This window comes from Ornithorhynchus anatinus, chromosome 16, assembly GCF_004115215.2.
Source record: "Ornithorhynchus anatinus isolate Pmale09 chromosome 16, mOrnAna1.pri.v4, whole genome shotgun sequence".
In the NCBI taxonomy this organism is placed as follows: Eukaryota; Metazoa; Chordata; class Mammalia; order Monotremata; family Ornithorhynchidae; genus Ornithorhynchus; species Ornithorhynchus anatinus.
The window spans coordinates 41,115,059-41,128,502 of record NC_041743.1 but is presented as its reverse complement, the minus strand read 5'-3'; the positions used below and the strand labels follow the sequence as shown (position 1 = coordinate 41,128,502).

The 13,444-nt window shown below is 58.0% G+C and overlaps 1 protein-coding gene across 4 annotated transcripts in view; it reads left to right on the top strand.

Annotated features, from left to right (window-relative positions):
- Positions 1-13,444, top strand: part of COL16A1 (collagen type XVI alpha 1 chain) — a 51,431-nt gene that overhangs the window by 17,548 nt on the left and 20,439 nt on the right. The window contains exons 12-43 of one of the 4 annotated variants that reach the window (XM_029080910.2): positions 725-751; positions 1,355-1,417; positions 2,049-2,090; positions 2,236-2,280; positions 2,493-2,528; positions 2,976-3,038; positions 3,255-3,299; positions 3,649-3,744; positions 4,031-4,069; positions 5,592-5,636; positions 5,799-5,834; positions 6,206-6,316; positions 6,783-6,818; positions 6,904-6,939; positions 7,073-7,171; positions 7,594-7,638; positions 7,831-7,866; positions 8,370-8,423; positions 8,873-9,004; positions 9,275-9,310; positions 9,587-9,694; positions 10,102-10,224; positions 10,366-10,419; positions 10,501-10,542; positions 11,033-11,068; positions 11,177-11,230; positions 11,497-11,565; positions 11,712-11,765; positions 11,958-11,984; positions 12,489-12,554; positions 12,764-12,811; positions 12,925-12,978. In XM_029080910.2, the coding sequence (XP_028936743.1) occupies positions 725-751; positions 1,355-1,417; positions 2,049-2,090; positions 2,236-2,280; positions 2,493-2,528; positions 2,976-3,038; positions 3,255-3,299; positions 3,649-3,744; positions 4,031-4,069; positions 5,592-5,636; positions 5,799-5,834; positions 6,206-6,316; positions 6,783-6,818; positions 6,904-6,939; positions 7,073-7,171; positions 7,594-7,638; positions 7,831-7,866; positions 8,370-8,423; positions 8,873-9,004; positions 9,275-9,310; positions 9,587-9,694; positions 10,102-10,224; positions 10,366-10,419; positions 10,501-10,542; positions 11,033-11,068; positions 11,177-11,230; positions 11,497-11,565; positions 11,712-11,765; positions 11,958-11,984; positions 12,489-12,554; positions 12,764-12,811; positions 12,925-12,978 (1,857 nt within the window). Of the gene's footprint in view, positions 1-724; positions 752-1,354; positions 1,418-2,048; positions 2,091-2,232; positions 2,281-2,492; positions 2,529-2,975; positions 3,039-3,254; positions 3,300-3,648; positions 3,745-4,030; positions 4,070-5,591; positions 5,637-5,798; positions 5,835-6,205; positions 6,317-6,782; positions 6,819-6,903; positions 6,940-7,072; positions 7,172-7,593; positions 7,639-7,830; positions 7,867-8,369; positions 8,424-8,872; positions 9,005-9,274; positions 9,311-9,586; positions 9,695-10,101; positions 10,225-10,365; positions 10,420-10,500; positions 10,543-11,032; positions 11,069-11,176; positions 11,231-11,496; positions 11,566-11,711; positions 11,766-11,957; positions 11,985-12,488; positions 12,555-12,763; positions 12,812-12,924; positions 12,979-13,444 lie in introns of all 4 variants that reach the window. The other 3 variants (XM_029080909.2, XM_029080912.2, XM_029080911.2) reach the window with 3 other exon arrangements.

Sequence of the window (13,444 nt, the reverse complement as noted above, 5' to 3'; positions counted from 1 at the left end):
TCCAAGTCACATCTCACCTTCCTTTGCCAGTTGGGAATCTCTCTCTCCCTTCCATCCCCCTCCCCAATCTCACCAATCATCAATGAATAGAATTTATTGAGCTCTTACTTTGTGTAGAACACTGTATTAAGGATCTGAGAGTACAATAAAATTGAGAGACATGATCTCTGTCCTCAAGCGGCTTACAGTCCAACAGTCTCCCCGCATCCCCATCCCCACCATCCACCCAAACCCTCTGTCTACAATCTCACTGACCCTCATCCCTTCACCATCTCCTTCCCTGCCTCCATCTCCCATTCAGCAACATCTGGCGAATGGATGGATTCCAGATGTGCTTGAGATTACCATGACAACTTTCCTGGCCCGGGAATAGTGGGAAAGGGGGACAGAGAAACTAGATCGAGGAACTTTTGGGGATCAGTGGGGAAGGGGAGGACTCCCAGAATGAGAAGGAGGGAGCCCATTCTGGTTTGGTGAGGAGTGCGGTGGGCTGGGATCCCAGACACGTGGGTCCCCCATCATACTCACTGCCAGCATACTGGATGTCCGTAGGTAGGTTCCCACCCTTCTCTGGGCCTCACTTTCCTCCCTCAAGAAAAGGCAGTCCTGTCTCTCCTCCAGCTCTCTCCTAGCCTTTTCTCAGTTGCCCCCATTCTCTCCCCACTCCCTGCTCACCTCCAAAACTCGGTCCCAGTCCTCATGGTGGTTCTTTTGCCCCCTCCAGGTCACCCTGGGTCCAACCGGCCCGAAGGTGAGTTGTGGGAGCCAGAGCCTGGTCCCTGGGTCCCCCTCCCCTGCTGATGTGCCCCCCACTCCTTTGCCAGACTTTCAGGGTGGGCTAGGGTCAGCTTCCAGGAGAGGGAAAAGAGAGGGAGCAGATTCCCTTCTACCTCTTCTCCCTCCCCTACTCTCTCTCCACACCCTCCGAGGCTCTGCCCTTGAATCCTCTCCCCTGCTGTGGGGCGTGGGATAGGGGATGGGGAAGAAGAGTTGTGAGCCCAAGCCTCCAGACCCCCCCACCCCCGCCAGCTCCAAAACCTTCAGGACATGCTCCTTCCGGGCAGGGGGAGGGAAGGGAAGGACATGCTCACTGAATGGGGACACTCCCTCTCTCTCTCACACACACACTCACACACTGTGTTGTGAGTGTTTGCATGGGCCTGTGTGGGTATTCCCTAGAAGGAAGAGGGTGGGTTTTTTGCAGGCGTGTGCCTGCGTGTGTGCAGCTGGCCCAGCGCTGGCCCGTGGCTGGGCCGCCCCATGGCTGGTCCGCGCCGGCTGGGCTGCGTTGCTTGCTTTGGCCGGGCCTCAGTTTCCACAGCGCCTGAACCATGGCTCTGCTGTCATCCCGCAGGGTGGGAAAGGAGAACGTGGCCTGCCTGGCTCCACAGGGACCAAGGGAGAGAAAGGTGCCTGTGTGAGTGCCCTGTGTTCCTGATCTGTCTCCCCAGTTAGTGCCCCTGATCCGTGTCCCCCAGGTCCATGTCTTCTAGTCTGTGTTCCCCAGCCCTCCAAGTTTGGGCCCTTGGGCCTGAGGCCCAGGTTTGTACCCCAGGTTTGTGCCCCTGGATCTCTGCCCTCGGGTCTGTGCCCCCTGGAGTTAATACCCACAGATGAGTGCTGCATGCGTCTTTGCCCCAGAAGTGGGAGCATTCTGATCTGCGCCTGCTGCTGGGAGCCTGGAGAATGGGATGATTCATTTCCAGACCCTCACACGGCAGGGGTGGGGGCCTGATGGTGATGCAGCTGGTGCCCCTTCAGGCCCCTGGCATCTGGCACCCCCTCCCGGGATTCAGGACCCAGAGGGGCAGAAGACTGAGGGGAGGATGGTGGCTGGGAATCCAACATGCCTGGGTTTTGAGTTCTGATCCCAGCCTCTGGGTTTCTCTTGGAGTCCTCCCCAGGCATGAATCTTAGTGAATGGGGTTGGGTGGCCCGCTTAAATCCTGAGTGTATTCCCCTACCCCTGTTGCCCAGGTCCCTTTTCAGATCCACCAGGGACCTTGACTTCTGATCCAATTCTTTACTGGCCTATTTTCTTCCCCCAGGGCACCGATTGCATCCGAACTGCCCCAGATGCCCCTCTCCAGGTGACCCTCCAATCTGTTCAGGGAAGGGAGGGGTTCTCCTGGTTGGGGTGTAGTGGGCAGAGGCATTCAGTGTCCACTTGGACCCTGCCCAGCACCTCATGGTGGGCACTGCTCCTCTCTCACCCCTACTCTTCCCATCAAGCAGTGTGCTGAAGGCCCCAAGGGAGAGAAGGGCGAGCAAGGGAGCCTGGTGAGTAGAGAGGGCAGGGGCGGGAAGCCGGGCGTGTGCTCTAGGGTGGGGCAGAGAGTGCCCGGGTGGGCAGTGCTGGGGCGGAAGGGCCTGCTGTCCATGTTATCAGCCAGGGTCCTGCCCCACCAGTGCTTAGTGCCTGCACCTCCAGCTCTCTGGCCGAGTACCTTGGGAGCAAGCTTCCCTCACCAGCATCTCTCATTACCCCACAGGGACCCACCGGAGTCACTGGCTCAACTGGGCAGAAGGTAACTGAGGCAGGCCAGGTGGGCAGTTCTTTGAGAAGGGTGGAGGGCAGTGGGGCTGGGGCACTTGGGCACAGCCCCTCTCCAGTGGTGGGGGAGCAGAATTCCAAGCTAGGTAATAACTTGAGAGTCCACCTGTCCACCCTCTGCCTCCAGGCAGGTCTCTGCCTAACGCATCCCTCCAGGTAAGGAGATTCCTTAGCCCCCCTTTATCTGTTTCAGGCTGTTATGCTCTGCACAGTCAGGAAAGCTTTCCGCTTGTCTTGTACCTCAATCCCTCCTGCTGTAGTTGAAGTCCATTCCCTCTGGTTCTGCCCCTGTTGGAGATGGAGAAAATCGGGTCCCTTTCCTCTCCCCAGAAGCTCAAAGACCAGGACTCGGTCTCCTCTTCTCCCTCTTCTCAGTTCCTTCCCTTCCCCTACCCTGCCAATCTGCCACTTCTCTCCCTAGGGCCAGAAAGGAGAGAGAGGAGATGGCGGCCTCAAGGGCTCAGCAGGGATCCCAGGTCGTGATGTAAGACATATGGGATGACCCCACTTTTGATCCCACCCTTGGTTCTGCCCTGGACCCCACCCTCCTCCTGATGGCTGCCAACTTTGGGGATGCCCCATCTGAGTGGGCACCAGAGTGGGGCCCGGGGGTGGGCAGGGCCAAGGTGAGCCAGTGAAGCAGATGGTCCTAGCCCGAAGAGATGACCTCTTGCCTTACTGCTCCTCCCTCTTCTTACAGGGCCGGCCTGGAGAGATTTGTGTCATAGGCCCCAAGGGGCAGAAGGTAAAGAACCAGGGGGTGGGCATAGTGGGTAGAAGACAGCAGTGGGAGCATGGTTTAGTGGATAGAGCATGGGCCTGGGAGTCAGAAGGACCTGGGTTCTAATCCTGGCTCTGCCACATATCTGCTATGCAACCTTGGGCAAGTCACTCCACTTCTCTGGCCCTCAGTTACCTCATCTGTAAAATGGGGATTAAGACTGTGAGCCTCATTTAGGAGAGGGACTGTGTCCAACTTGATTTACTTGTGTCTACCCTAGCACTTAGAACAGTATGTGCTTAAAAAGTACCACAATTATTGTTATTATTATTAGAGGGGGCAGGGCCCTCATGCCTCTTTGTCTGCGTCTCAGGGAGATCCGGGCTTTGTTGGACCCGAGGGACTGTCTGGGGAGCCAGGTCCACCAGGACGGCCTGGACCCCCAGGGATTGGGCTTCCAGGAACACCGGTGAGTGCCCCACCCTATGCCCATACCTACCCTCCTTCCTGCCTCCTCCTCCACCCCCCGCTGACCCCTCTTTGGCTTCTTCCACTCCCCGCTTCTCTGGGCCCCCACTCTGGCTCCCCTCCACACTGGCTCCCCTCCACATCTGCTGAGCTTGAAGAAGTGGGAAAAGGACAAATGGCCTTGGCAGGGGTTGCACACAGGGTTGCTTTAGGGAGGAAATGGAGGGGCAAGGTGTGGGCTTCCAAATCCCCCTAACCCCACCCCTTGCCCTCTGTGCCTGTCTCAGGGTGAACCCGGCGGACCTCCTGGCCCCAAAGGAGACAAGGTAAGCAGCTGCATTTCAGAACACTCTCTTGATTCCTGAACACACATTCGTGCACACGCACACAAATACACACCCCCACACACGTTTGCTTTTCATTCCGGAGGGCTGGTTGGAGAGGAACTGGATGAATTTTTAATACACTGGGAAGATGGATTTTTCTCTCCATCTGGGCTTTCATCTTTTTCCAGCTTGCGGCCAATGTCTCTTCCTGCCACCCTCCCCCCACCGCCTCCTCATCCTTCCAATTCCTCCCCTCCCCGCTACCTATCCTCCCTCATCACCCAGAAGATGGACTCCTGGGCCCTTTTTCTTTAGAGCAGTGAGCTCCCAGGATGCAGTGGGCCAGGTGGGCAGCACTGTAAGCCTCAGGTTGGATTGGTGGAATGAACGGGCAGGAAGCCATCCCATCAAGAACCAGTTTGGCTTCATTGGCTGCCATGACCTGAATAATTCAGCACCCGTGTTCATTCTGGCTTCCTGGGACTGGGAATTGAGGGCTACACCAGGGCAGGGGGAATCTGCAAAGCCACCCCCATCCATCTGTCTGTACAGCTGGGGTGCCACCTCTCCCAGTGCCAGCTTGGCTCCTCCAAGCGGGCACTGGAGGCTGTCCCAGGTGCCCTCCAAGGAGAGGCTGGGGTCACCCAGGCTCCATATTGGGAGGGGGAAAGGAGTCGGGCATCTCAAAGTCACCCCACCCCCAGGGCTGCTCAGGCTAAGTGGCAGCCATGGGTGCTACCTGTTTAAAAGATATCTTGGCATCAGTCACGTTAAGGTTGGAGGTAATGCCCCCCAAGCTCCCATCAACTCAGCGATCAAGAAGGAAATTTGGGGTAGAAAAGTCGGGGAGGAAGAAGGGATAGGCTGGAGAGATGGAAAGTTTCTGGAAGCGAATCAAGGAAGGTGGGTTTTCCCTCAACTGAGCTGGGCCTCCTGCGGGGGCTTTCCTCTCTTCTTTCCCTCTCCCTTCTTCTCTCCTCTCCCTCTCCACTCCCATTTGCCTTGGCAATGGCTCCCGGAGTTTACTTGAACCAAGCCGACTGAAGCACTTACGGCTTTTGCCTCCTTCCCTCATTACTCTCTGCCTCTGTCTTTGTGGCCCTGTGGAGGGGCTTATACTGCTGCAACAGGAGGTCCTGAAGGTAGACATCAGGAGGGACTTTCTAGCAGTGAGGGTTGTTAGAACAGAGAACCAGGGAGGCTGTGAATTCTCCGAACTTCTCCAGAAGGGCAGGGTGGGTGGGGTGGGGGATTTTATCACAGATGCTTAATCCAGGGATGCAGAAGCGGGGAGCAGGAGGTGAAGTGCAAGTCCTCTCTAATCCTGTGGCACCAGTAGTGCTTCCTGGAGGAGGGAGACTTGGGCAGCTGGAGTGGCCCGAGACTCAGCTTGTGTTTGCCCCATCCGGGTGCCCTTTGGTTGCCATCACTCCCTCCCTGACTGTGAATAGAGGGAGGGTGGGGAACAGAGGTGAGTGGATTGCCATTAACCCCTTCCCTTATGGTGCTTTTCTGCCTCCAGGGTAACTCGGGGACGCCAGGCATGGACGGCTCAGTAGGGAAACCCGTGAGTGCCATCCACAGCCCAGGTTCCAGCTTCACCAATATGGCGGCTGGGAATTGGGGGGCAAAATCGGCTAGCCTGGAGGAGGGGCCCTTGGAGGGTGGGGGGCTTTCCACAAGCCCTTCCGGCCTCCCTCTGCACTGATGCTGACTCTCTTCTCAACAGGGGAAGCCAGGAAGCCCGGGGCTGAAAGGAGAGAAGGTGAGTCCCAGGCAACTGGAGAGTCTGGAGGCTCAAACTCTCTCTGGGGGTGGGGGAGGAGGGCGGAAGGTCCAGAAACCCCTCTGGAGCTCCTCCTCAACCTCTCTAAAATAACCCCCTTTACCCTCCTGGCAATGCCCCAGTTGGGAACTCCTGATATTTCTTGCCCAGAAAGGAATACTGAGCTGGCACTGTCAGGGTAGCAGGGGTAGGAGAAGGGGCCTATCATAGGCCCAGAGCTGTCTCCCCCATCGCCAATCACCTGCCACCATCACAGGGATGGAAGCAGTGCAGAGGGGAGGGAGCTGCAGGGCCCAGGTATAGAGCGCACCCCCTGGCCCTCCCCTCATGGTTTCTCTTCTCTCCCCCAGGGTGACCCCTGTGAAGTGTGCCCCACTTTCGCCGAGGGCCTCAAGGACTTTGTTGGACTCCCAGGAAAGCCAGGGCCCAAGGGGGAGCCAGGGGTCCCGGGTCTGGCCAAGGTTGGTATCCAAGGTGGGCTGGGCATGGACTAGGGCAGGTCTGAGGGTAAAATCATTGAGTTGTGAACAAGCTAGAGGAGCTAACCAGGTGGCCATGTTGACCAGAATCCCTAGCTTCGTAGGAAGTCCCACACTCCTTCAGGACTATGAGTTAGAATTGGCCGTGGTTCACACTAGCCAACAGGCACCATCTAATAAGCCTTGCAGTCCTCTTTCAGGCTTGGGGAAGGGGTCGTGTGGGCACATGGGCGTGTGGGGAGGGGCACCTCTTTGGCTCTGTTTTCTATTCCTGGGACATGGGCACAGGAAGGTGGCACTGCCAAAGTCCTGTTAGGGACTGAAGAGAGGGACCCATGGCCATCTTGCGTCTGGGAAGATGGTGCCTAGGGAGTTTGGTGTCACAATTGGTGAGCTCTGGCTTGGGAGCTAGGGCTGCCACCCACCTGACTTCCCCGTTCTCTCGTAGGATCTGTTAGCTGGTGTTGGGAGCAAGGGAGATCGGGTAAGTGGCAAGGAGTGGGGTGGAAAGGATGGGGAATGGAAGAATTCTCGGCTCTGTTCACCCCCTGCCCTTTCTTTCTGCACAGGGAGACCCGGGCATCAATGGAATTAAAGGCGAGAAGGTAAGCAGGGTCATCCCACTCAGTCCTGTTCCCGCCCCAGCCCCCTGAGCTAACTCTATTCCGGCCCCCTTGAACTCTTGGATCCTACCCCCAGGGTGGTCTCTCTGATGCCTACCTTGGCTTCCTCCCACAGGGTGAGCCCTGCCTGGCCTGTAGCTCAGTACTGGAAGCCCAGCTCCACGGAAACAAGGGAGGCTATGGAGCCCCAGGAATCGGCCTGCCCGGCCTGCCCGTGAGTAACCCCAAGCAGGGAATTTTGACCTTCTGACCCTGCTGTTTTTACACAACCCCAGGGACCTAGCCAGAATCGGGGGGAAGTCAAGGCCTGATTCTACTCCTGCTGTGCTGTATAATCTTGGGAACATCATTCAAGCTCTCTGAGCCTCTGTGTCACCATCCAGCAGGGAAAATTCCCCCAAGCCAATCCCAAACTCTGGCCAATGGAGAATTCCCAGAATCCTTTGGGGACTCATATTTCCTCTATAACAGCAGGACCAGAAAACTTTGGGAGAGCCTTGGGAGGAAGAAGGGAAAGAGGGAGGGAGGAAAGGAGGGAAGAAAGGAAGGAAATGACCAAGGGAAACTGGTCCTGCCTTGTTCACTGCCTCCACTGGTCAGGCAATCCAGGAACCTGTCTCTCTTGTTGTTTTGCAGGGAAAGGCTGGCAGCCCAGGACCAACAGGGCTAAAGGGGGAGAAGGTAAGAACTGGTGGAGCAGGGTGGTGTGGGTAGATATGCCAACTCTGAGCTGGAGTTTCCAGGGAATGTGCATGGGCGACCTCTGGAATGCCCACCTGGGGAGGTAGTAGGGGTGGGGACTCTGCACTCTGCCACAAAGTCCCCTACTCAGTTCTGTTGCCCCCGGAATGTCTGCTCTCCTATATCTTCCAGGGTAATTTTGGAGACGTGGGGCCCGCTGGGGACCCGGTGAGTATAAATGGCTTGGCTGTCTGTGGGGGTGGGGAGGGAACGTTGACTGTCCTGAGCCTGCGGGGCTTAGGATGAGAGAGGGGAGAAGATGGAACAGCAGTTTTGGACCCTGATAGCCATGAGATTGGTAATACACATTTGTATGTATATATGAGTGTGTACCGATGTCAGGTGCATGCCTGCAGGCATGGGTTTATTTGGAACATGTGTTCTCATAGCAAATACAAATACATGTGTGTCAGTGAAAGAGATGATGAGTGCATGGAACATGAACATTTTGCACACACATACACAAGCACAAAGGTACATTGTGAAATTATGGGTTGCCTTTGGATGTGCATGAGTTTAGAGTTGCTCATTTGTGTTTGGGTTTGTCTGCAAATGTGTGTCTAGAAGAAGGTGTGCATATGTGCATTTGGCATGTTGAGTTGCCGGTACGTAAACACATGTGTCTGTGGGCCTTGAAGTTGATTTCACCTTAATGACTGGCTTCTTTCCAGGGGGTTCCAGGGATGCCTGGGGCCACAGGGCCATCTGGACTCAAAGGAGAGAAGGTAAGGCTACAGGAGTCGGGGCCTTGAAGGAGGGTCTGGTGGTGGGACCCCTGACTGAGGGGAAAGGGGATGGGGCGCTCCAGGAGCTGGCGGGCTTCATCTGGGATGGAGCTGTCCTGTCCTGAGGATGTCTCCCAGGAGGGAACCTTGCTGATCACTACATGGGCAGAGTTTCCCTAGATGCCCCCATGAATGGGTAATAGCCATCCCTAGGGACTTCATTGTGGAAAAACAATTCATCCTTGACATAGTCCAGGAGGAACCTGGGAAGGAGCCTGGCAGCCTGGACCCTCTGAGGCCAGCCCTCTGCCAGTGATGGCAAGCGCCATCCCCAGGGATTTACTGTTCCACATTTTTGTGAGTCACCTGGCTCCTGGAAGTCCCTCTTAAGAGTCAGGAGAAGAGGGTAATATCCTGGTGTCCAACTGACCATAGCCCATGCTTGGCAGGGGGAGCCATGTGAGCAGTGCCTGACTCCACTGGAGGCTCGTGAAGGAGACCGGAGAGTTGTGTCTGTGCCAGGGGCCCCTGGAGAGAAGGGGGAGCAGGGGCAGCCAGGCATTGGCCACCCAGGGAAAACTGTGAGTAAACCAGCATCTGAGCAACCCCTCTGTGGCCCACTGACATGCCCAGACACTGAGGCAGAATGGGCAACCCCATGACCCCTATGGGGGCCCGCCAAGCACCAGTGTTGCAGAGCCGCCCGGTGATCTGAGGTAAATGGGAACTGACTCAGTAAGGGCCCCTCTGCCCTGGCACTCGGAGGCCACAGTCGAGAAGGTTGCCATCTCCCCACCTCAGAGAATGTTTCTGCCTCTCCCCTTCCACACTGAGCTTCTTTCTTTTTGCAGGGCAAAGTCGGAGAGCCAGGCTTGAAGGGGCAGAAGGTGAGAGAGGGGATCTCAGGCAGGATGTGGTGGAGAGGTCATGATTGGCATGGCAGGTCTGACCCAGCCCTGTTCATTCCCTCAGTCCCCTGCCCAGCCCTAGTGGGGGGATTCTGTCACCTCATCCTCAGCTCCTCCTTCCTTCCATCCACTCCTGTGTCCCCCTCTCCTACCACCCTGCCCTCCCACAGCCACTCCTCCATGGGCAGAGCCGAGGATGCCCAGGGAAGGTAGGTGAGCCACCGTGGGTGCGCTTGTGTTTCTGCCATCCCACAGGGAGATGCAGGAAGCCCAGGAGATGCAGGACAGCCGGGAGCCACGGGGCAGCCGGGGCTGGTGGGAGAGCCGGGGGTCCGAGGCCCCTTGGGACCCAAGGGGGAAAAGGTAAGTGGGTGATACCACCAGCCATTCAGACAATCGGTACAGTGCCGGCCAGCAGAGAACAACCGGGTCTCAGGGAGTCCGGTGCTGGCTGGCCCCTCGGTGAGTCCCCCCAGGCTCAAGCGGCCGCCCTCCCACAGGGTCTGGATGCCAGTCACCCCAGCTAATCAGCCCTACAAATTTACCTATGACTGAAATCAGGCAGGAAGGTCTAACCAAAATTAGGCAGCTGAAAAATGAAGAACACCCACCCCCAGCCTTGCCTGACCGTGCGGTTACCTGGGGCTCCATTCCTCGGGGTGGGGAGAGGAGGGGCAGGGCCGACTTCGGGAGAAGGGAAGGAGGGAGGATGGCGGCCCCGCTGCCTCAGCCTTGCCGCCCAATGAGGTCTCCGCCTACCCTGCCCGCAGGGAGACGCCTGCGACACCTGCCCCACGCTCCAGGGAGAGTTTGCCGATGTCATCGGGATCCCGGGGAAGCCTGGGGCCAAGGGAGATCGTGGCCCCGAGGGTGTCGGCCAGCGAGGCAAAGCTGTGAGTCTCCCCTCATCCGTCCGAGGCCTTCCACCCCTGCTTCCACTACCCCTTTTGACCTCCTCTCTCTCCACTTTGTTCCCCCCACCCTTTCACTCGGGCCCTGGGGTAATGGAGAGTGTGTGTGTGTGTGTCTTGCAGGGCCAACCGGGCCTGCCAGGAGTACAGGGGCCCCCTGGCCTGAAGGGGCTACAGGTGAGAAAGGGGAGAAGTGGGGGTGGGGGTGCTGTGGTTAGAGGTTGGGGTTGTCCAATCCAACTTCTTCTGTGTCTTCAGGGCGAACCAGGAACCCCAGGGATTGGAATCCAGGGACCACAGGTGAGTGTCCCTGCCCCCCACCATTCCTGAGTTACAATTCTTTCGCAGTGACCTTGAGTGTTTAGACTGGTGAAGCTAAGAGACCTAGGTTCTAAGCCTGCCTTCGAAATGCTGTTTGACCTTGGATAGATCAGTCATCTCCTCTGGGTCTCCTTTCTCCATCCAACGGGTTGAATCATCCTGCCCCATTTCCTCTGCCACTAAGAGGATGAATGAGATCAGAAAGGGGAAAAAGTTTGGGTTGGGGCCTGGAAGCTCCAGTGTTAAATGTTCAAATCCTGTCACCTTCACTAATGCACTGTGTGACCCAAGGCCAGTCTCCTTTCCTTTTCTGAGCCTCCCATCCCCTTGAGGAAGTCTTTTGATTAAGGATGTGGAGGAGGCAGAGTTCAGACCAAGGATGGAGCAGGGGACTGGGCCAGGGGGTATCTTGCAGTGACTGGGCCTGAGTCTATCCCCTCCTGACTGACCCATTCTCTCTCTCTTGCAGGGAGAGCCTGGGGACCGGGGTTTGCCTGGCACCCCGGTAAGTCGCCCCGGTGGGCTTAAGGACAGGGCTTTTTGGGGTGGAAGGAGCTGGGGAGGGGCAGAGGGGCAGGCAGGATGAGAGGAACACTATGCTTCTGGTTTGCAGGGACCTCCAGGACCCCGGGGACCACCTGGCTTCACTGGCGAGAAAGGTGCCAAGGTAAGCGAACACCTCACATCCCCACTGCCCATCACATTCCTGGGGCCTCTTAAGCTGACTCCTGGGGCCAGAGGCCCGCCTCTCCCACTTGCCCTGGGCACCGGGGGCCCAAGGACATACTGGTACCTGGCAAAGAGGTGCCCTAGGAATCTGAATCTAACTTTGCCATCTTAGGCAGGGCATGGAGATGGCCGCATTTTGCCCCAATCCAGGAGGAATGATCCTCAATGCTTGACCCTAGAACCTCTGCTCTTTATTTCCCACAGGGCTCCACAGGGGTGAAAGGTGCCATGGGGCCAATGGGACCATCTGGACTGAGCATCACTGGTCCTCCGGTAAGACCCTTGCTTGTGCCCCCTCCGGGGATGGCCAGTGCCAGATGGACACCAGAGGGGCACAGCTTTTGTCCTGAGTCTTATATGCCATCAAAAAGAGCTTGGCACCACCCTCCCCACTCATCTCATCTGCTCTCTATTCACAGGGCCGTGATGGGCCGCGAGGACAGACTGGGATGCCTGGAGCCAATGGGATGCCGGTATGTATGATGCCACTCTGGGCATCTCCCGGGCAGGGGACAACCAGCTCTGTCCTGGGGCCCGGACCCCCAGGCATCACTGGGATTCAGAAATGGACTGGTCATGGTTCTCACTCCTGGGGGGAGAGTTTGAATGTCACTGATGGGGTCCACTCTGCCCCTAGCTTATATCTCCCTGTTTCCCTCCTCCAGGGTGAGAAAGGAGCCCGGGGAGAGAAGGTGAGTCTCCTGGGTGGGGCTGGATTGTACAGGGTTAATCTGCTCCCAGGGAGCTGGGCTGATGGTGCCCACAGAGCCTGCCACCCATCCGTTGTGATCAGTAGGTGCCCAGCGCCAAGTGCCTAGAGGGAGCTTGGTTCTTCCCAGGGCACTGGCAGGTGAATAGCAGGTGAAGTGAGCTGCCTGGCTTTTGGGGGATGTTCAGGGGGGCTATAGCATCATGCACTGGGAGGAAGAGATCTACCCCCAACCCAGACCTCCTCTCTTCCAGACCTACCCCTGCAGGGCTAAAGGCTTCTTTCGGATTGGCCGGAGTAGATGGGAGAGGGCGTTTGGGCCAGGGAGCCTGGTGGAGAGGAGGGGGATGGGGATGTATGGCAAAGGTGGGAAGAGGGAATGGGTGGTTGGCTTGGGGGCGGGGGTGTGTGTGTGTGAAAATGCAGGGTTCTAAACTGGGGTCGTGGGTCCCCCCCCTGCGTTTTCCATGCCCCCTTCCATTTCCAGGGAGACCCTGGAGAGTGCTCCTGTGCCCCTGGCTCCCGGGGGGAGCCCACCTTCTCTGGCATGCCGGTAAGTGAAGCCCCCAGGAGGCTGTGAGCTGCTGTGTCCGCCCCACCCGCCCGCCGCACCTGCCACCTGAAGGGGGCCACGGGGCTTTGCGCTCTCGCCAGCCACCTCCTCCTCCTACCACCCTCCCTGCTCTGCTTGGTGTGTGGACATCTCTGACTCTTCCCTTCCTTTGCCTCTCTGCCCCCCTCCCGCCTCCCGTCCCCCACCAGGGCGCCCCAGGACTGTGGATCGGAAGCTCCTGGCAGCCGGGTCCGCAGGTGTGTCTGCTTGTCCGCTTTTCTGTCCGCCCGCGGCCCACCCAGCTCCGTGCAGCCGGGCTCAGCTTCAGCCTCCCGCTGCCTCTTCCGCTGACTTTTCCTTCTCCTTCCAGGGACCCCCTGGTGCCCCCGGACCTCCAGGGCCCCCTGGGATGCCCGGACGCCAGGTAAAGGGGGAAAAGATGGGGCTTGGGTGGGCATATTGGGAGGCTGGCAGGCAGGACTCCCTGCTGGCCACTGACTGGGCTGCGGCGCATCTGGGACTCAGTTTTCCCCGCGTCTCAGGAGTCCTATGCCTCCAGAGACCCGGAGATGGGTCACGTCTGCAGCAGGTGCCCTATGGTGCTGTCTCCTGGGGCAGCCAGAGGGGCTGCTGGTGGGCTGCAATAGGAAAAACATCTGCCCAGGCCAGGGAGATGGAGCCAGCGACTCCCCAGGTTCCTTCCAACCGAACTCTGAGGCTTCAGGCGGGTTACGGCCCCGGGAGGCCTCTTGTCAGAGCTAGGCCCCTCTGTGGCTCCATCTAAAGGGCCACCAGGATCATCATCTTCCTGAGGCTTTGGATGGACGATCCCCCTCCCTCCACTCTGACAGCTGCCCACCTCTTCCCAGACGTGCCCCCGATCTCCGTCT